Below are 21,235 nucleotides of genomic sequence, written 5' to 3'. Positions count from 1 at the left end.
TGGTGCTTTGCACCACTAACCAAACACAAACCAGCCCTTTATGGCTCCCTGGGCCTGGCCCTGGGTGCCTCACTGGGAGGAGAGACAGACAGGCTAGAGAGGAAATGATGGAGGGCTGAGGTGGAGGGGCAGAAAGACAGGAAAATAGTACTTTTTTTTTTTTAAGGGGCTCTGGCCATGAGCCCATCTGAGAGAGGAGAGATGCTTTGGTAAGGATGAATGTAGCCAAGGAATCCAGGGTTGTTTGAAAATGTAATGCTTTTTATCAATTTATTTTATTCAATAAAGCTATTAAGAAACTTTTGCTTTAATATTTTGCCAAGTCACCAGTGAGTTGAATTTAATCCTGATGTGACGTAAACAATTATAGCATTATAACACAGCCTGGAAGTTTCAGGTGACACCAATTCACTTTAGATCAATGAGGAGGTTTTATTTGGTTTGGACTAAATACATGTTGTAGAGAAATCCACCTGGGTTAAAGTTGGCATCGTAGTACAAAACAGAGCAAAAGATAAGCTTCCACTGCTGATGTGCATTACTTGGTAGGGAAATGCCAAAGCACTTTTAACTGATGATAAGACTATAAAAATGATGTAATTAGCTACGAGGGTTGTTGGCGTTCAGACATAAATAATATTAACCATATTATTTTTTAATAATGTTTTAAAAAGACACTTGGATGCAGCAACATACACCACTTTCCTACAAAGTGGATGTGACAACAAAAGTAACATGACTTTTTTGTTTTTTATTACATATTATGCACATTTCTACATCTGATTTTTTAATCTGGAGCTCTACTATAATATATTTGAATGATTTGCAGTCAAAAATCTTATACTGGGCATTTCTTCAGTCCACAGTTTGAAATACAACCTTCTGTGTTGCTTAACCTCAGAAAAACCTGAGAAAGATCAGCTTGGATGACTGCAGTCTGTCTGGACCTTCTTACCCCATCAGCTCTCATTGACCTCATCCACTCCCCCAGCATGCTGACCACCAAGCAGAGCAGGGAAGGCTCTTGTTAGGAAAACGCAAAGAGTGATTTGGACATTTTTGGGGATTACTGGCTGATTAGTGAACACAAACAACCAAATAAGTGAGGTCACAGGTCTGTGATCTAAAAGGCCTGCTGTGTGAATGAATGTGAAGCTGTTAGAAAGACTTTCCAACAATGCTCCATTGGTCTGAGATTTCCTGGCAAGGGATTAAGGACCAGTGGACCCAGTAAACATATTTTGGCAACCCATGAGAATACTGTAAACCGTTTAATGACCCATTTTGTTCAGAGTTATTAAGGGTCTTAATAGGGTAAATGTTAATCCACTATTTTAAACATTTTGGAGAATTAAGTTTACAACCAACTACATTTTTACTATCTTGTGATTTTGTGTGTTTTGACAGATACTGGAAAGAAACAGCTTTGTTCCATTCATAAAACAAATTCATATCATGCACACATTTTTTTTCTGAGGTAAAATTCACTTCCAAGCTGGGAAGGAATTATGGTCTGTAAGTCATGCAAGGACTCTATCTGTCAGCTCCTATCAATGTTAGCTTGGAGACTTTGCCTTCAGCTGCCAGTTGCTGGCTGAGCCTGGAAGTCTCTGTGACGTTGGATCCAGATTTCTCAGCTTCCGCATTATTAAGCCTCATTCTTTCCACAAGGACATAGTGCTCGGCCACAACAGCTATCGCTTTAATAATAAGGTAGCAGCAAGGCAGCAATGAATGGCATTCTGATATTGCTCGCCAAAAAGTACTGTTTGACTTTAGCATTGGCTAATAGCCCATTCCCACCTACTTGAAGCTGCCACAGTGTAATTTAAGGGAAGGAATTTTAAAAACCTTAAATGTCAGTAGCTGATGGTATTGCTTTACGGGTGCATAAAACTTTTCCAATAGTAGAAGTGAAAACTCAAAGCCTAAGACGCAGATGTAAGATGAGATAACCATTTACAAGTTACAGAGGCATTTTCTCTGAAAAACTGTCTTTCTCCTTGGAAAAAGGTTCTGACTGAAAATATGTGATATTATGATATGTGAGATTTGGACGTTGTTTTTTGCACCTCACTGCACTCAAAACGGTCAATGCTTAAACCAAATCCATAAACTAGACTCAGAAAATACTTAAATTGTATTGGCATATTAGATTATTTTCTTAAAACCTATTGAAAATGTTGAAAAAAGTACCTACAACAATAAACTCAATCACATTTTTCCCCCAGTTATTTTATAATCACATTGTACCTTTCTGTAAAATGACCGAAAAAATAACCAACACATTAGTATAAAATCAACGCCAGTGAAATAAACTACTACTGACATCTCCTGAAACCTGATATAGGTTTAGTGATGATTTAAGTATTGGACAGCTTACATTTAAAGACTGCCTTTAAAAATACAAGATGATTGGTAAGGTTGTCTCAAATAATTTAAGGAGCAAGACAGAGCAAATAAAACCTGTCACAGCAGGCAGAGTGAAGCAGCTCTTTCTGTCGAGTAGAGCTTTGATGCTATTGATTTGTTCAGTGATACTCATTCAGCACACTTCTTTTGGCTTGATAATATATTGGCAAGACATACTCACTCTCAAGTGGACCCACTTTTTCCCATGAAGAACACTGTGAAGCCTAGTCAAAATTTAGTTGTCAAAGCTACACAGGAAGTTCATGCTGTTCTACTTATGACACCTCATCATTATCTCATCCTCACCACCCCTCTTTATCTATCTTTAACATTATTTTGACTTCATGAAGTTGCGTATGACATCCGGTAGTCTACAGGCAGTCTTGCCAAGACATGAGCACAGTTCCTTGGAATCAAATCATTCAGTCCCGTCAAATTTCCCAAACTCAAAAGAAACACTCTGCAAAAACAGGAACATTAACAGCATTGTCATACTCTTACTTATATCCAAAAATACAGCATTTCCTCATCGACTTTTATGAGAAAGCTCCTGTGTTCCCAACGTGAAAGGAAACACCTCATAGCTTCCATGTGTCACGTCCTGCTCAGTAGCTTATTCCCACAAGTGAAACTGGAATTTCCAGCATAGCCAGCTGATGAGGAACAAGCAAACTATGAATAAAAAGGGAAATGTTAAATACATAATGCCTTTAAGGATGCCATCGTTGGATTTGTCTCTTGTTTGTCTCAGAAATGCTTAGCCTTCTACTGCTCCTCTTCTTGAAGGCATATGCTGGAAAAATGTGGCATGATTTTCCACAGAAAAATAGTTTCATGGTAAGCTAAAGTGTCTCGGTATGTCTTTGAATTAAGTTTTCAACCTGATACTGTATAAAGGGTCCAGCTTCAGCTTGAGTCCTAAACAGCAAATGTTTAGGACCATTCGGTCAAGCCGCTGACAAGCACATTGCTTCAAAACCTTTCCAGCACCATCAGAAAACATGCTGTCACTCCCATCCAGCAATTCGATTCAGTTAATTTTTGCTCATGATGTCCAAACTGGATCATCGTTGTAGTTACTGTGGGCCAACAATAACACATAGTACATTTTGAATTTGGTTCAACCGTGACAGGTCCCGGTGTGTATATTGTTTCCAAAGTGTCTGAGGAACAATCTGCATTGTTATATATCAGCATACCCTTCAAGCTGTATCTGAATACAGCAGGAAACAAAGAGAGAGCCACGGTCTTTTATATGACCCCAGGGAGCGGATGTTTCCTTTTTTCATGCTAAGAAGAATCCACCTCAGCGTGACGCTAAAGTGGCCCTGACTTGGCGGTTTCCAGCCGTCCAGGTTCACTTCATTAAATGAGACACCAGGGACCATTTTGAGACTTCAGTGAGGGATAGAGGAAGGACTGGATAAGATGTTACAGAGATACAGAGAAAGGCAAAAGGGGAGAGTAGAGAGAGATAGATTTGCTACTCTCATATTATCCACACACAGAGCCCTCCTGTCATGCGTGTCTGTGTTTGTATAAACTGTTTTGGCTGATGGTTACTCTTGGTCAGTTTGGGTATTCCCTCATGTTAATCAAAGCAAAGCCCTTCCTGGTGCTGAGATTGTGAAACAAAGACTGTTAGAACAAAGTTCTGTGCACTTGCTGGACATAAGAGATTGCAAAGTACAGTATTATTTAAATTGGTATATCGATTTGTGAATTTATACTATATATGGCATGCATAACAGGGACACTTCCTTCTTATTTTTTCCCCCATCATTAGTCCCCTTTTTTTGTATTTACAGTAGGCCTCCTTTAAAATCCTTAAAATTAAATATGTCCCTTCTTCCTCATCTCCCTCAAAATCAAGAATCTGTCACTATGCAAAGATTTTTCAATTCAAAAGTTTGGTGCTAGACAAAAAATGCCTCCTCCTTCACATAAAAGTCCATTTTGGCTTCAAGCTTCCTCAGGACACTTGTATAAATTGCATTTTGGACCATGTTTGGATCCAAACTAGTTCTGCTGTCACAAATCATGGAGGTGAACTCAGAGAAACTATTCACTTTCAGCAAATAAATATAAAAAAAAACCTTCTAATGTCAAACTCTGTCTGCATATACATCATTCTGTACAGTGAAGCTCGAACATACAACTGTAGAAACAAGAAGCAAAACAGATTTTGCCTGGAGGGAGACTTTCAGGAGGGTTTATAACACAATACATATCAGCATAACACATGAATCTACTGACTATTATTATCAGGTTATTTCCCACAGGAAGCTGCTAACATAATTATCACTGGAAAGAGAAATCACCTAATGAGATCCCACGACCGCAAGCAACCCTGATGAATCACATTCCCAACTAAAGCTTCTTTCACTTTTGTCTCTGCCACTGAAAACAATACTGTCCCGTAAGGTGTTAAACTCCCATTGATGAGCGGGCAGATAGATTTCACTTTGGGTCTTTGTGTGTTTGTTCCACCCTTTTAAGACAAGGAGACCCTGCTGCTGCCACAGTGAGGGCCAAAACAAAGATAGATCAGTCTTGACTCCACAACTACCAGGACAATAACCAATACTTGACAAATGGACAGCTCTCACATGTCAGAGCCACAATATGCTCATTGTCCATTTCAGTCACACAGTCTCCATACTCACAGCATATGTGTGAGAGTGCGCACAAACACCTCCCATTCTCTCCATGCTTAGAAACCTGTTGGCCTGCCAGCACCGGAAAACTTGGAAAAGATCATCTGCTAGAGTTCATCATGCCTTGAATATCCTTTTGGCAGCGAGTACGATTGGAGAACAATCAAGACACTATTTCAAAACCCTTTGAGTGAACAGTGGGACGCATTATCTCATTTATAATCATGTGAAAGACAGTGTACATGCAATTTACAGATCGAGTGTTGTGTGCCTGTTTCCATGGATCCTGTTTATGATATAAACAGACTGCGAGGACTTTGGGTCTCACACCCAGCGAACTCTACTTTTAAGTTACGGTCCCAGATGTGAATTAATTCTCTCTTGTGGGTGATGTGGTAGGTAGCAAAGGATCCTAATCCAAAGCAGTAGATTTTTAAGTACTAACTTCCAGAATCAACTTATTTTAACATAAATCTGACCAAAGAACTACACTACTGTGTCATTTATCGAGGGGACTCGTAGAAGTGTTCGACTACGTCATGCCTGCTGTAAAATATGCATCACATAACAGTAGCACATCCTTAAGTCTTAGAATTAGGTTAATGTTAAGAAATGAATGTAGCTGAGTCTCATACAGAGTGATTCACAAATTACCAAAAACATACTTCTTTTAATGCCATGTTTACATCATGTGATTCAAACCATAATTACAATCAACTGATTGGGAAAAGCTGTTGATGTCAAGTGCCGACCTGTAATTCTGAGTTGGAGCCATTGGCAATTTCTGACAGCTATAATATCTCCTACTTGTCAGAAACACTTTCAAAATTATCAACAATACAGATGCCAATGTGGCTACATAACAACTACTGTCAACGGTTCAAGGTAATTAAACCTGACATTACACACAAATACACAAATATTTGGAAACAGGCTGAAATGGTTTAGACAGCTTGTCCACATTTGCTTTAACCTGTTCAAAAGCAGCCAGGAATATGATTGTTATAGACTGTTTCTCCAAACTATGCAAACTGTATAATTACAAATAATCTGACACACACTGTATGATGAGTGTGTACAATGTTGGCAAATGGTTAACATGGGAAATCTGTCCTATCATTTCCCTCCATCCCATGTGGCGTGAATGTTATATTACCTTGCAGGCTATAGAGATGATTTTGTTTTTATGTGTTCTGGTTGTGAAATCTCCACACAGCTGTGGTACTGAGCTTTGCAGACTATCCTGAGTAATCAGGACATTATTTTTGGAGCTGAACATGCTTGTTGGGGGTCAAATGTCATCTTCAATGCTCTGAGATGTACTAATGAAATTTCATTAACCTACATTGTGCTAGGGTAGTGGCACTTTTATTGATGGATATCTCTGCATGTCTAGGTACTATTAGTGGTGAGGAAAACATTTTAAAATGATAAATATTTGATCAAGGACCTTAAACAGGATATTCTAACTGACCAATATACTGCATCAGTTTACTGTGCATCTAGTTTACATTGGCCTTTATTCCAATTTCATGAATTTCTGAACAAATTGAGTTTGGATAAAAACTGCACTGATTGTGTACGTGGAAGCCTTGTCATTATATAATGTTATTATATGCAGCAGTTTGATGAAATTATATAAGTGTGATTATTCTGTAAAAATGATCCTGTTTTTAAGTGTAGTAATGTAATATACCATTGTCTACATTTTAAATGTATCTCCCTCTTTCTATCCATCTTTTAGCTACTTAAATTCATAGTCGCATCAACATAATCAAAAGACATTAGGTGTGGACACTAAAGATTAGTTACATTAGTCCAGTGTAGTTGTTTTTTTTTCTACAAGGGACCTGCCTGTCTCACCACTACGCCAGAGACAGACGATTATATAATATGGAGGTCCGAGATCCAACTTAAGCTTCACCATCTGATTTCACTCATTAGTTCTTGCTATCATCTGTGGGCTGGTGAGTAATTTTTGGAAGTATTTTTCAACCCAAGCCTAACCAAAAATCCTGACAGTGAATCTCTGCGTTGGCAAAATGATAAGTTCAGGCTGTTCTGACAGCTTCCCAGTGGGTGTGAATATAAATCTATCAAAAAAATGTCTCCATGACTTTTCTTTGGTAAATCCTAAGTAAACAGCGGTTACCTGTGAGTCAGGCTCCATGTAAGGGCTTGTCTTGCCATCTTCGCTAACTGTTGGCGACCACACTCTGTCTCCTGATCCCGACCTGAAAGACAACACCCATGAGAGAAAGAAAGGGGGAGTCAGATAAATCTTGTGTCATCAGGCACCCAAGTGTTGAAACATGTAGTCATTTCTGCTGAGAAGTATGAATTTTTCTTTGCTGATAGAAGATCCAGTGTATTACTGTATTTTATTTTGTGAATGTGTGAAAGTTTGAAAAGAAATGAAGAAAGAGAGAAAATAAAGACACCATTTCCTTTAATCCTCTTAAAATGACTGTAAGCTGGGAAAGATGATGACTTTAGCATCACATGATATCCCACTAACTGCTGTCTAATATTAGTGGTGCACATCCCCTCTATGTGCCAAAACAATCACATAGCTGCAGTTAACAAATCATAGAGTGCATTGGTAGCTTCGCATGAGTGAGTGCAATGTATGTGTGTGTGGACACGGATTTACACATTTGGCAGGTTTTTACATTAGGAGTGGAATAAAACTATGTCCTGGCTTCCTCCCACTGGCACAAAGAAGTCATCATCACATCATAACTCCACCATATGAGCTAACCAGTCTCTGGAAGAACAAAACGCATTTACGGCCATGTATATTTCAAAGTAGTGATAACTGAATACCTGATATCTGAGCCCTCCCCCACTGTTAAGATTACCAGTAATTGACTCCAGTTGCATTTACTTACAAGAAAGAATATGACTTACTGACTAGCAGCCATGATAATATACATTATTTACAGCACTGTTGAAAGGGCCTACTGTGCATGCATAAGCTGGAGTCCACATAACTTATTTTTGCCTTTAAAAAGGCAGCAGATAAAATGCTTTGGTGAGGTTAAGGTTGCAATTTATTTCTCAGGCTAATAAAACATTGTGATTTATTCCTAACAGCATCACTTGGCATAATGTTTCACTTTCAAGTTACACATTGAAATTGTGACAGTTTCATATAAAAAAAGATCAAAGGGATTCTTTGCTTCATTGGGCTGGCAGGTTTTTGTTGCTATGGTGTTGGCTGCTAAGTGGGAAACCATCCAACATCCAAAAGGGTAACACCGGGACATCACACGGAGTAACTAAAGGGCAGCGTGTGTCTTTGCTTCTCTTCACCGACCTACCCTCCATTTATTCACACCGTCGTCAACATAGACATAAAAACGGCGTGTGTGTGCGTGCATTTGTCAGCCCCACAGTGGGAAGACTTGACGTCTAAAGAGGTGAGGTCATCAGACTGCAGCTGGCACAGCGTTGGCTGAGCTGAGGCAATGCTTCAGATATGAACTACGGAGGTGTTTCTATCAAGGACGCTCTTATGAGGCGCCGAGTGTCTGGTGGATGAGCAACAGCTACTGCGTAGGATGACATCACCCCCCCAAAAAAGAGTTCTTCCACAATCCTGGGACAGAAGGCCTTCATGTTTTCAGATTGTTTGGTTTCGATGGTTACTGCACAAAACAGCCCATTGAAATGAGTGAAAGTTCAGTCTGAAGTGGCCTATTTGAATTGACATTTTGGAATTTAGAGATAGAAACAGGGAATTTAACATCCATCCATAATAATGAAGATGTGAATGGAGAGGCGTGAGACGAAACTGAGAGATAGACCAGCTTGGGATTTACAGCATTTTACTGTTGTGCTTATTTTTACTGAAGATCAGTTTGAACAGCGATGTCAGTTGTTTACTTGAAACTTGAAAAAACTATTCCACTTGAAAATTAGCGGTTAGCGTTGGTTGGTTGTTTTTTGAGTTATGAGGAATCGTGCCTGCAACTGGATGTAATGTCACACTTCAAATATTGAGCAACACAAATATTTTAGCTTCCAGAATTGAAACAGTTTCAGAACATCTGAAATGTAATGTAACATAAATGGCCACAGCAGACAGAAACAATCTGCTGCATACCAGCAGATCAGGGACAATGAACTGTATTGTTATTTTCTGTTAGTTGATCTTCTGCAATTGAGTCAATCTGTGAGGGATTACTCTGGATGTCTGGCAGGGATCAGGAACCTACCGTCCACATCAGACAAACTGCTGCTACGCATTCATCAAGCTGTTGATCATCTCTGTAACTCATTTCTTTCTTCTTCCTCTCCCTGATTCACTTCTCGTTTCTTCTTTGTTTATTTTATTTCTCTTTAATCCAAGGATGACTCTACCATGAGCAGTACAACCCTTCCTAGCCTGGAAATACCTTTTTCAAATTTGATGATTTATAAACCAGATCAACATGATCTTCGAAGCCATACAGACCTAGATGTTTTCTATTAAACTCCAGTTGCAGACTGAGTGGCGTTATCTTGTCTTTATTGCTACCTCCTCTGTCTAGCTGCTACACAGAGGAGTGCTCTGCGAAGAATGATGGCAGATCATGGCAAGTCTGTGCGATCAATCTCTCAATACAGATTCAAAATGATGAATAGGAAAGGGGTGAATAATCCCAGGCTCATTCCTAAAGTGTCGTCTTTGATTTCAACCCACCGGCTCCCTTTCTGCTTTTAACTGTATACATCAATGTCAAACAAGATGGAATACAGAGCAATGGAAAGAAAAGTGAAAGAGAAAGAAAAGACAGAGGGTGAACACATAAGGAGCTCACTTCTGAAATATGGAGAGTCCACATTTTATCATTTTTGTAACCAACATATTAAGTTGCTTAGTTTTTCTTTTAAAAAGGCCACAATTTGTTTGATCATCTTCCTTCATGTGGCACATTCAGAGGCAATAATCAGAAATTATTGACAGCTAAGGCTATAAAAAGAATTATAAAAGGAAAGAGCAAGTCCATAAAAGTTAGCCACAGAAGACTTATGAATATGGATGGATCAGAGACAAAAAGAGAGAGAAAAAAAAGACAAGACAACACGTACAGAAAGCAGATCAGAGGAAGAAATTCTCAGGTCATCAAGACGACTTTCCTGTTCTTTCCTTTGGTCATATTTTCCCTCGCCTGACCTCCCCCTGCCAGGTTTAATTTCCTGATTGAAGAGATCTGGTTTTTGGAGCGGTGTGGGAGTTTACTTTGGCTACACAGGATCACCAATGTTCAAGGAGGAGCGTGAGGCAGACGGCTGAAAACCAAGTGCCCTCAAATTAAGATGCGGCTTATCACGGAACATTTCAGGGTTCACTGAGAGTCTTCCCTCATTGCCTCGCTCCGTCAAACTTATCTGAAAAAGGACAAGACCGGTTTTCAGCCCTATCATTCATCCGACACCACTGGGGCTGTTCCTATGTTATTTTGTAACATGAGAAGAGGTTAACTGTTTTCTCTGTGAGTAGATGGAGACAATCCTTTCAAAGAGCAGTTATGGGTCTTGTCAGCAGACCTGAGGGGGTCACTTGGAAAAATCTGCATCTGGGTGATGACAAGATCAATTCAAGAAGGAAGAAGGGTGGGAGGTTTGTGGTGTCCGCCCCCCTCCCCTCCTGTTTCTGCAACACAGTCTCTGAAACTCCATTGATGTTGCATTTATAACAACCACAAAAAAGAGACTTTGGGAAAGCTGAGAGCAATGAAGAGATGAAGGGATAAAGGAGGAGAAGGCAGCGATGCTGGTAACGGAGGGACGTGTGTGTGAGTTGGTTCCTTTGGCGTTTTTTTTTCTGCCTTTGTCCCAGCTGGAGTCCTGTGTTCCTTTGGTCCCATGCAGCCTCGTGCATAATTCCTCAGCTGTGAGTCACAGGTCATGGAGTCAAACCGAGACAGCAGGGGCAAATCTCCACCAGAGCGGTCTGAATCTGTGTCTTTTCCCTGCCGGTTTTCTCTGATTCCCTCTGAATCCTTTGCCCTATTATTTGCTTTGATTTCACTCTGTGGATCATGATCAGATTTGTATTTCTTCCCTCAGCAGGGGTCGGACATGCATTCATTACACATCACTGAAAGCTCTGATCCTAGGCTTAACCATCACTACTGCATGTTTAATGTTAACCCATACCTTAACCCAAAACCAATCCGAAGTAAGACCTTGATCCACATTGACTGCTATTCTACCGAACCTCTGGCCTGAAAATGTGACTATCACCTAATTCCATTCTCTGAAGAAGACTTTGACATGTGGTTAAAAGCTCAGAAAAAGGTAGTAAGTGAACCATTTAACATACTTTACTTAAAGTGGATAGCATGCACATTTCCAGGTCTATATTTCTATTCTGGGGCTCTACTGGAATATCTTTGTATGATTTAAAGTTCAATAAACTCCTTAAGCTACATAAACAAACTGTAGTAGTGAGATTTGGTTTCATTCTTTCCTCTAAATGGAAACTTTGAAACATTGTTTGTCCCCGAATCCAATCTGAATTATTAGAGTGGACAATGTTAACAACCCATGGAACAACCTTAGGAACATAGGCTACTGAACAGACAGTCATTTGAGGGCATGTGCAACCATCCTGACATCACGAAGAAGAAGAAGTAGTGGTGACATTGAAGCGTTTTCAGTGCCAGCTGGGCTTTTGACTTAAAGGGAACATTTTTACATTATGTTCACCTCAAGTTTTGAACCTTTGATCATGTTTAACATAGACATCTGACAGCATAGCAGAATAAAAATAACAGAAATCACAAAAAGTATGATGTCCCCTTTAACCACTGCTTTTTTTTCTCGAATGTTTCCAGTCAACGTTTGGAAGAAGAAGAAACTAGAGGTACAGAAATACAAGATGGCACACATACATTTCTAATTTGCTCCTTACACTGATGTCATTCATTCTTTTCTCTTAAAGGCTTGGTTCACAAAATTCACAAAAAAATAACTTTTTCTTTTAAACACATGGTTAATGTTTTGGTTTTCTGTACTGAAGTTTTGAGTGTTTCAGATCATATGCTGCAACCCTGATAAAATGGATGCACATGAATGTGACACTCAGTAGAAAGACCTTTAAAGCTATAAACCACCTGCAGTACAAGCTTCCTTCCAGACCCAATCCTAAATTTTCTTTTCTACAGTAAGTATAATTGAAGGGCAGCAGGGTGTCCTTACTTCACAAGATACACCAGAAACAAGACAAACACTCAGTATAACACACAGAGCCCAGGCATTATGACTCATTTCTCAGCACATTTAACTTGCCACCCCAGCAGGACTCTTTCCGAACAGCCTGACACACATCCCAACCACCATCTGCCTCTCAGGCCTCTGCAACCACATGGCTTTCTACAATAAGCTCTGGCAGAAGAAAGAAAAACTACAGGGAGTTTGAAGTAGTGTGGAAGAGATGAAGGAGAGAAAGAAGAAGAGACGATATGAAAATAAGTAGAAAAAAGAGTGAATGAGTGGAGTGGGATTTAGGTTTGGAGAGGGGGAAGGCAGACATGGAGGCCAGGGACAAGGGAGGTAAGGGATGAGAAAGATTGGAGGCATCTCAAGAGCCGAAGGAGAGCAGAGAAGTTTTCCTCCACAGCTGGTTCATGTATTCACAGACTCTGTTTAGGCCTGAGGATATACAGCTCGAGCGAAGCAGACATGACACACTGCAATATGGGCTCTGTGCGTGTCTGTCCAGGCTCTGTGACATCACAGTAAATTTGGATAATATGCATGGAAGAAGTGGCAGCCATTTTCCTTCCCCAGCGAGACGACACTGTTCCGTTTTGATCACCCATGCCAGTGACTAACAGCAAATATAGCAAGGGTGTTTCACCTCAAAGTGGAGCGTTGACAGGCCTGCATCAGTAGAGAGGCCTGATGGAAAATGGAAAGCTGTGGTCAAGTTTTGACCTCAGTCTACTTTTTTTCTATTTTCTTGTCCTTCTTTTACCTTCTTTCCTCCTTAATTTTCTTTTTGCTTACACATTTTTATAGGCGGATATAATCTGACACTGTAACAGGGTTTGTAGTCTCCTCAGTGTCAGATATCCAGGTTGTAATGCAGTTACAAGATGCATTTTGATTAAAAGTATGATATAAAACTCTAGGTCTTGAGGCAACTAAAAAATATTTTGGAAAATGTAAGAAATCACTATCTGGAGTCCAAGTAGGCAAGACAAAGCAGTTAATCACAGCAAAAAAAAATTCTGGAAAGCATATTATGACATGTAAAAATATGAGCGCTGAATGATCCATTAATGACAGTGTTCCACGCAAACAACTGCAGCTGCCGACCTGATTTTTACAAAGCCTCTTTATTTCATATTCAGATTTCATGAGCTTCCCGGGACACCTAAACAGAAACCCTCGCCAATATAGAACACTCTTAAAAATGCTCCATAATAGGAATTATGAAAAATGGGGGTTGTGAAAGTAATAAATGCAGAGACATTACAAAGAAACATTCCTGCCTTACATGAGACCTCAAGCTCAGATGCATCCAGCATACTGTAATTTTGGCTCACAGTGGACGTGTAGACTCATATATTTGTCCATCTGCAGCAACACAAAATTACAGGTCTACTGTTTTTCTTTGACTCTGACTGTAGTAGGAGTAGTTTATGGTGTAGTGGTTTAATGAGGACTAGGGACTGTTGTCATCTAAAATATTATTTTCTTGTGTGTCAGCATGAGCACTCTGAGGCACTCCCATGTTTTTTAAAGACCCAGAATCAATGGTAGCAATTAAACATCCCTCAGTTATTCCTGTAGCCCACATCAGACTAGTATTTTCAATAAGCTGAAAATCCCATATTTTACATTTCCTTCAGTAAATAACACAAGTGCTCATCTGTTACACATGAACATGACATCCTCCATTGTCTGGATAAGTAATAACAGGGCTTGGACCTTGGTCACCAACCAGAAAATACATTGCCATGTGGCAGCAGATGAAGGCTGTACAACTGAACCACTGTTTTTTAATGGCTCATTGAATTTCTGAGTAGCTTTTCCAGATTTTGAATATTCTAAAAACCCTCAGCCCAACATTTGCTTTTCTATGTGCCTTTTCCATTTATTCATTTTACTATCAAACATTTCTGTTTTATTTAGGTGGTTAAATCAGCAGCAGCCACTGTGGCCAAAACAGTGACCTCTTTCCTCTGTTGATCAACTTGGGCTCATGCTGTAAGCCCAATGGCTCATTTTATTTGTCTGCTCAGTCATAGTAACCATTGCTTTTTAGTAACACATGACTTCCTGTGCAGCATTTTTCCTGAGAAAAATCTACCATACACAGGTGTTTTAGACACGAAATGCAATGGTTTAATCAACTATAGCTTGAGAAGAAATGCTTTTCCTATACACATCTCTGATTTATATTTGACTTGGAGAATGTGGGAAGAATTATGTCCCTTCATCTCCTTTCTCCAGGATAACCAGAGGGAATATTCAAAGATTCTTTCAAAACTTGTGGTGCTTAATGTCTTCTATGTGAGGGAGAGAAACTCAAAGTTGCTTCTCTGCATTGTCTGTATAATTGAATTTCCAGCAATGCAAAAGGCAAAAAATGTTGGCTGTAAAACAGCATTCAAGGCAAAGAAAGTGCCCATGTGGATTTCTCACTTGGTCTCTCTTTATACACCACTCCTCTACTTGGCTTCAACCTCCCTCTCTCTGTCTTGGTCTCTCACTTTCTCTCTGTCTACCATTGTTATATGTCTCCATTTCTCTTCCTCATACTTCCCCATTCCTAACAGCCTTCGCCTATCTCTTTCAACACTTCTTGTCATTTTTCATTTTTTTTAAAGAATAATTCTAAACCTCCATTTTTAAAATGTTCTCTTTAAAAAAAAATCCCTGTAGCTCTATCCTCCATCCCCTTCACCAGCAGTTAATTTCAGCTCAGTGCAATGGAGCCAAAGGTGCATGCCTATCTCTCAGGCATGCCTTACCCTCAGCACTGTTATGCAAACATGTCAGGCCCCCCCACAGCTAACCTTGAGTAGGCCCCTTTCCTGCAGTACAGAGCAGAACATTTTAACATATTTCATAGTGAGGGTACTTATCATTTCAAATGCATAATGACATTTAACAGGCCACTTTAGAACACTGGACACAGACTATTGAGTTAATTGTCTTGGGTACATTTTAAACTGTTGGAGCTTTTTAACATTACAAACTATTAATGTCAAGGTGCTGATCCTGCGATAGCCATGATTGTGGGAGCTGTCCAGGGTACTCTGTAATTGAATTCACCTCATTACTCATTGTCACAGTGTGCAGGATTTCATTATCGAGGTTACTGTAAAAAGCCCACCCACCCACTCAACTCTGACTGTTACACAAGTGTGCTGTGAAGATAGATTAAACAAGCTTTTCCTTGAAGGCCAACAAAGATTACAGTAGCTGTGAATACATGTTCGGCTTAGCAATGGGACTACATTATCTGTTTTCTTACAGGCTTCCAGGCAAGTACACATGTGCATATCTTGGGACGTATCGATGAACAAAATCCTGTACCATCCTCCTTCCAGACTGCAAGTGAGTTTATTTTCAATACTTAGGATGGCCAGTCCACTCTTTCCTGTGCCGTGATACTTCTCAGATATGTTTCAGTTTTGAGAAGGATTTTTCGGATGTTATTTTTAGGAAGTTTGGCAGTAAATTCAGCAGGTTTTTGTTTAATATGCCGTTTTTGGGTACCACTTTCATATGTTCGTTTCATTTTCAGTGTTTCTGTTTTCAGACTCTGTTGATGTTTAAATTTGCTACACTATGGACCAGCAAAGATTTTTTCGTCAATTTGTTTTATTTTTAAATTATTCTTATCATAATAAGTTGTTGACAGGCAGGGGTGGTGCCTGTTTGGAGTGCGGGACCCCCCTGCCTAGCGGGGGCTGTAGGAATATTGTTTATGGCCCAGCTGACCCTTCCTCCTCCTGTCCAGCAGCAGGGCAGTTCACACTGTAATTAATCAACTAATATACTCAAGAAAGGTCACATACCAGCTCTGCTGGGTTATTACGTGACCCTGCAATCAAGTTGCCATCTTGTAACTTGGAATGGGATACTAAGGAGGATTGATGAACAGCATCAGTGTCTGCTGACTTATTACAGGAATTATTTCCAACTAAACAAGGCGGTTACATGACTGAAACGTCATTTTTAGCCTGTTTTATATTTTGCATATCTGTATTTATCTCACTGGCATTTTAAGGGAGACCTATAAAAAGTCTCTGAATTTAAATTAATTATAAAACATTGAGAATGAGATAAGGACACTATGTCATTCACCAAAAATTTAAAACCTCAACAACCCCACCACCCAAAGCCTTTTTTGGCAAGCGTTAGGACATTGGTTGATTCTGGTTGGTTTGGATGGTAAATGGATTCTGGCCACGATCCCGGGGTTTTCAAAAACACCAAATACTGCATGCCTGCTAAAACTGCCAGGACATCTTACATTTCCTACCTGGATGTCACCATAAAAATAGCATCTTAAATTTGAACTTATCAATCTATAAAAATCTGACAGAGCTTCTATGAAACAGCAAAACAGAAACAACAAATGCTGCATATCAATCACTCTAAAGTGATCCTGTCAACTCTCTACTCTGTGTACAACTATTTTGACTACTTAAGGGGAAAATTAAGCAGACTTTGGGAACATTAGGGTGCAAGTAGTTAAGTGTGGGAGTGCCCTTTTTTTGCTCCAGCAGCTATAGAGGAGTTCCCTTAGACTTTGCCCTGAATACTACTTTATGTATCTTTAAATAAATTTACTATCCCTATGTGGACAAACCACTTAACGCTCAGCCGCTCAGCATGACATATGGATGGATGGTTTCTACTACAGGCTTGGGGGGTAAGAGGGGGATGTTGCATGCAAGAGTGCACACTATAAAACACAAATACAGTACAGAGAGAGAGAAACAAAAGTGCTTCTCCATCTGAATTTAGAGTTCCTGCACGTGTGAATCTATGCTTATCTGACGGGTCCAATTACTCCACAAGCATTTCTTGTTTCCACTGCATCTGCAAGTCAACTTTATGTTCCTAACCATTATGGGAAAGATACTGTGTTGTTCGTTGCCCTAAAAGGAGAGGGCTGAAGCACCAGTTGGCAGTTGTCACTTGTAACTGTGGCTGAAACCACACACTGCTCTTCATCTGAGAGGACGGGATTTAGAGGTTGCCAGATTCACTCTGCACTTTCCAGTACTCTGGCAACCCTAAGTAACCATCTAATAGAAATGTGGGAAGCAACTGACATTTCAGTTTTTCCTTGGTTATCCCCCATATCCCTCCCTTTCTCTCTCTCTCTCTCATTAACCGTTTAGACGGATGATTTCCGTTCTGCTATGTTGACAGAAACGCGTCCTCCTTTTAAGGTCAAACCATCCATCGTCACATACCAGTTCTAAAAATGATGCACCAGAAGAGTGGAAGACAATTTCACACCTCATGAACTGGTAAAATGCACAATATTGACCTGTGAAGTCTATTACTAAAGGCCACTGTGTGACTCACAATATGTATAAGCCTCATTGACTTTGACAGAGTGCTATAAGAGCAGAGAGTCGATCATTTAAACAGTTATAAAGCTGTCATCTGTCCATATGACTTGACTGTGCCAAGCTGAGTAGACCAACCCGAAATAGAAACAATATGTGTTAATGGACTAGAGGCACTACATGACCTTAGTCATAAAAAATAAAAAAAAAACAGTCAAGTTTTTCAACTCAATTCACTTAATGAGCATCAGAGCAAAAACCATAAGGAGCCTCTGCTGAGGGTTAAAGCACGATGACTGATTAGCAAGTGACTAATGTTCAACATTTCCTGAAATCCAATTATTCCTAACATCATAATTCCGATCAGTCATCCATTATGGAAAATAGTTTGTCACGAGAAACAAGCGCTGAATAAGTCACAAATCTGTAAGTGATTAAGTGATATTCTAAAAATTTAATTAACAAATAATCTAAAAGGTAACCATATCTCAAACAGTATGTGTAAATTTTTTATTATAAATATGTACATTTGACCCTTTGGTTGTGTGTGTGTGTGTGTGTGTGTGTGTGTGTGTGTGTGTGTGTGTGTGTGTGTGTGTGTGTGTGTGTGTGTGTGTGTGTTTGTGTGTGTGTCCCTCCTAAATGTTGTTTCTGCTCTGCCACATCCATGGTTCAGGTTAGGTGTTATTAAGGCAACTAAAAGGACGATTTGGAGAACATAATGACAAGAAAGCAACACTGTTGGTATGAAATGTGATGCAAATCAAGGTCTTTGGTGTAAAAGTAAGACACTTTGTATGCCCAGTGATTTGCATCAACCTCCTCCATTAGTGGTTTTGTGGTGTTATACCAACAACAGGCCATTTTGCTACCAATAGACATTATTTGCATAACCACCAAAGCTTCCTTGTCAGTAAACATACTGTAGGTTGTTTAGTGGGTTTGACCAAATGAGGGAAGCTGTAGTTTTAGCCGGTGACGACAGTCTCATGTTTCCATACCTGACGATGCTGAGTGTGAGTTGCTGAATGCAGGTTTTGATCTTGTTTTGAGCCTCCATGTGGGTCATGTGCTCTGTGCTGTCATTGTTGATAGCCAGGATGGTGTCACCCGGACACAGGTCACCTTGAGCCGCCTTGCTGCCTGGTGTTACCTGAAGATAACGTTCACACGCACATACACAAACACACATCCAGGAAAAGAGAAGAAAGAGTTGTTATAAGTGGTGTCGAACTGTCAGCAAGGAAAACAGACAAAAAGTAAAAGGAAAAAGAGTTTTACTGTGAGAGTGTCAACACTGAGGGCAAATTCAACAAAAGCAGCTCTCTTCTGATTTATGTAATATTGCCTTAGGCAGCACTGTAGGTTTAAACTTCCAAAAGCCAGCAGCAGTGACACTGGGAAGTGAAAGGCCACTGAGAGTTCTGGAGGTGGTGAAATATTTGGAAAGACCTGGAACATTTTTATGCGCCTGGCCTGTGGAAATTCAAATTAAAAAACAATCTGCAATTTTATGACCATTCAGCAACTCTATAAGACTAAACTCTGACTTCAGCTGCAGTAAGTAAGCTGTTTTGAGTTTGGATATGAACCTTGAACCTTAACAACTGTCACTGTGTAACGTTAGATTCATTTGCAAGCATCTGCTCAATATATCCGTTAACATTTTTTTTTTCTACTTGTCACTTTGACCGTTTTGATCCTATTGAGCATATGTCCACATCACTTAATAATTCTGAAGACCATTTTTCAGCTGATGGACGGTGAGCAAGTTCCAGAAACCGGCTGGCCTGTGGACATTTGAGCCACACCGGGAGGCAGATGGGTGAAGTATAGGCAGAAAAAAAGGGGATCCCAGTGGGTATGTTTCACCTTCACAGACACACTAAATAACATACGATAACAATTTTCCATTATTACGCGTACACACATAAATGTCGCTGCTATTTCTAGGCTTGCCTCATATTGGTCATACGGTTTTTGCGGAAATAAAAAAGAAGAAACTACCAATCAGATCCTCCATCATCAAACCAAGACATCTGCAGTAAAGCAGTCACTGTCATATGGCAGCAAGCTGTAGAGGAAAATGCTTTACTAGCAATGAAACGAAAACATTATGAAATGCGAACAATTCTCATTGTGTCTCTCATCTTTTTTGCGCACTCCATGTGCTGTCAAGCTATGACATGTATGACTACTAGTTTGACTGTATTTTTCCAACCATTAAAAGCGGGCAGATTTTCTACAGCTGGATGCAATTGCACACTGTTTTTGGAGGAATTCTGAGCAATGATCTGTGACTTTTGTATATTGTTTAAATTATATTGTTTTTTTGTCGGGGTGGAGCAATCGAGTACAGATTCACAGAACTCCTTTTCTTGTACTGTAAAGACTATTTTCTCTCAACGAAATCAATGACCAATTAGAGCAAGACATTTAAAAAGTCTAAAGTAAATTTCTAGTTTTATGTCTTACCATTTTGGAGAAAAATCAGTTTTGCACCTGATGCGTCACCATAAATGGATCACATTCATTTTGAGGGCCGCAAATCTGAACTCACACATTACTTGACTAGATATGTGTCTCAGTAAACTGAATTTGAATTGCAAGAACTGAAGTAGAGAGAGTTGAATTTTCAGTGAGGATCAAAAATAGTTTCAGAGCAAATGAAATGATTTTCATAATATTACATTCAGTTTCAAGTTTATTGGAAGTCAGTTCCAAACTAATAAACTCAAATTATGCTATTCAAATGTAGTTTTTTAAAATTAATTTATTCAAGTTGAGCATATATATATATATATATATATATATATATACATATATATATACATATATATATACACACACACAGTATGTCCATATGTGCCAACTTTGCTGCCTCATCAATATGTGAACTTTCTCTGGGGACTTTTGTTGCATCTTTCTCCTTTCATCTAATAGTCACAAGTCACAAAATGACCAAAAAAATAAACCAAAAATGTTCTTTCACTGTAGGTGTCAGCACTTGGTAATGTCTGAAAGCTAAAAGGCTAAAATTACTACCTGTACCCAAAAACACACAAGAAACAGAAGATTTAGGATGATTTTCCAGTGTTAATGATCCCATTGTATGTCAAGTGTCTGCAATTAATCTCTGTCCTGTCATACAGGTTTTTAAGTGGATACCTCTCTATGAGCTCATTCATCTCCACACCAGAGCGCTCACTGCCTTACCCCACAACGTCTTGTAATGCCTATTATCCTGACAGCTGCACATTAAGAATGGTGGAACCTTGTGTTGAAATAACACTTACAGATATTTGTAATCTAATCTGAGACAAATTCAGATATGATTGGCTAAAAGTAGGCCCAGAGAGAGAGAGAGAGAAAGGAGCTGCTTATGTAAGAGAAGCCAACTCACTAACTAGGAAGAACATTTTAAGAGCAAGGGAACACATGTTCACGCTCCATGAAGCACTAATAGCTGAGTCGTGTGGTTCAGATGTGGAATTCCTAATTTACAACCTCTGACTGCCCCTCTGTCCCTGACTCAGTTCCGGTAAACTGAGAGGTCAGAAGCATTGTGGTAAAGTGTGTGTTTGTTTGTGTGTAGTAGTCTGAAGGAAACCCATTTAAACACATCAACTG

The 21,235-nt window shown here is 39.5% G+C and overlaps 1 protein-coding gene across 1 annotated transcript in view; it reads right to left on the bottom strand.

Moving 5' to 3' along the window:
• pdlim4 (PDZ and LIM domain 4) overlaps positions 1–21,235 on the bottom strand; it is a 49,239-nt gene that overhangs the window by 20,425 nt on the left and 7,579 nt on the right. Inside the window, exons 2-3 of the mRNA XM_062432703.1 lie at positions 18,607–18,758; positions 7,222–7,303 (exon numbers count right to left, since the gene is read on the bottom strand). Of these exons, the coding sequence (XP_062288687.1) occupies positions 7,222–7,303; positions 18,607–18,758 (234 nt within the window). The remainder of the gene's footprint in view (positions 1–7,221; positions 7,304–18,606; positions 18,759–21,235) is intronic.

Source organism: Scomber scombrus, chromosome 14 (assembly GCF_963691925.1).
Source record: "Scomber scombrus chromosome 14, fScoSco1.1, whole genome shotgun sequence".
NCBI lineage: Eukaryota > Metazoa > Chordata > Actinopteri > Scombriformes > Scombridae > Scomber > Scomber scombrus.
The sequence above is the reverse complement of the archived record's forward strand: the minus strand, read 5'-3'. Positions and strand labels throughout refer to the sequence as shown.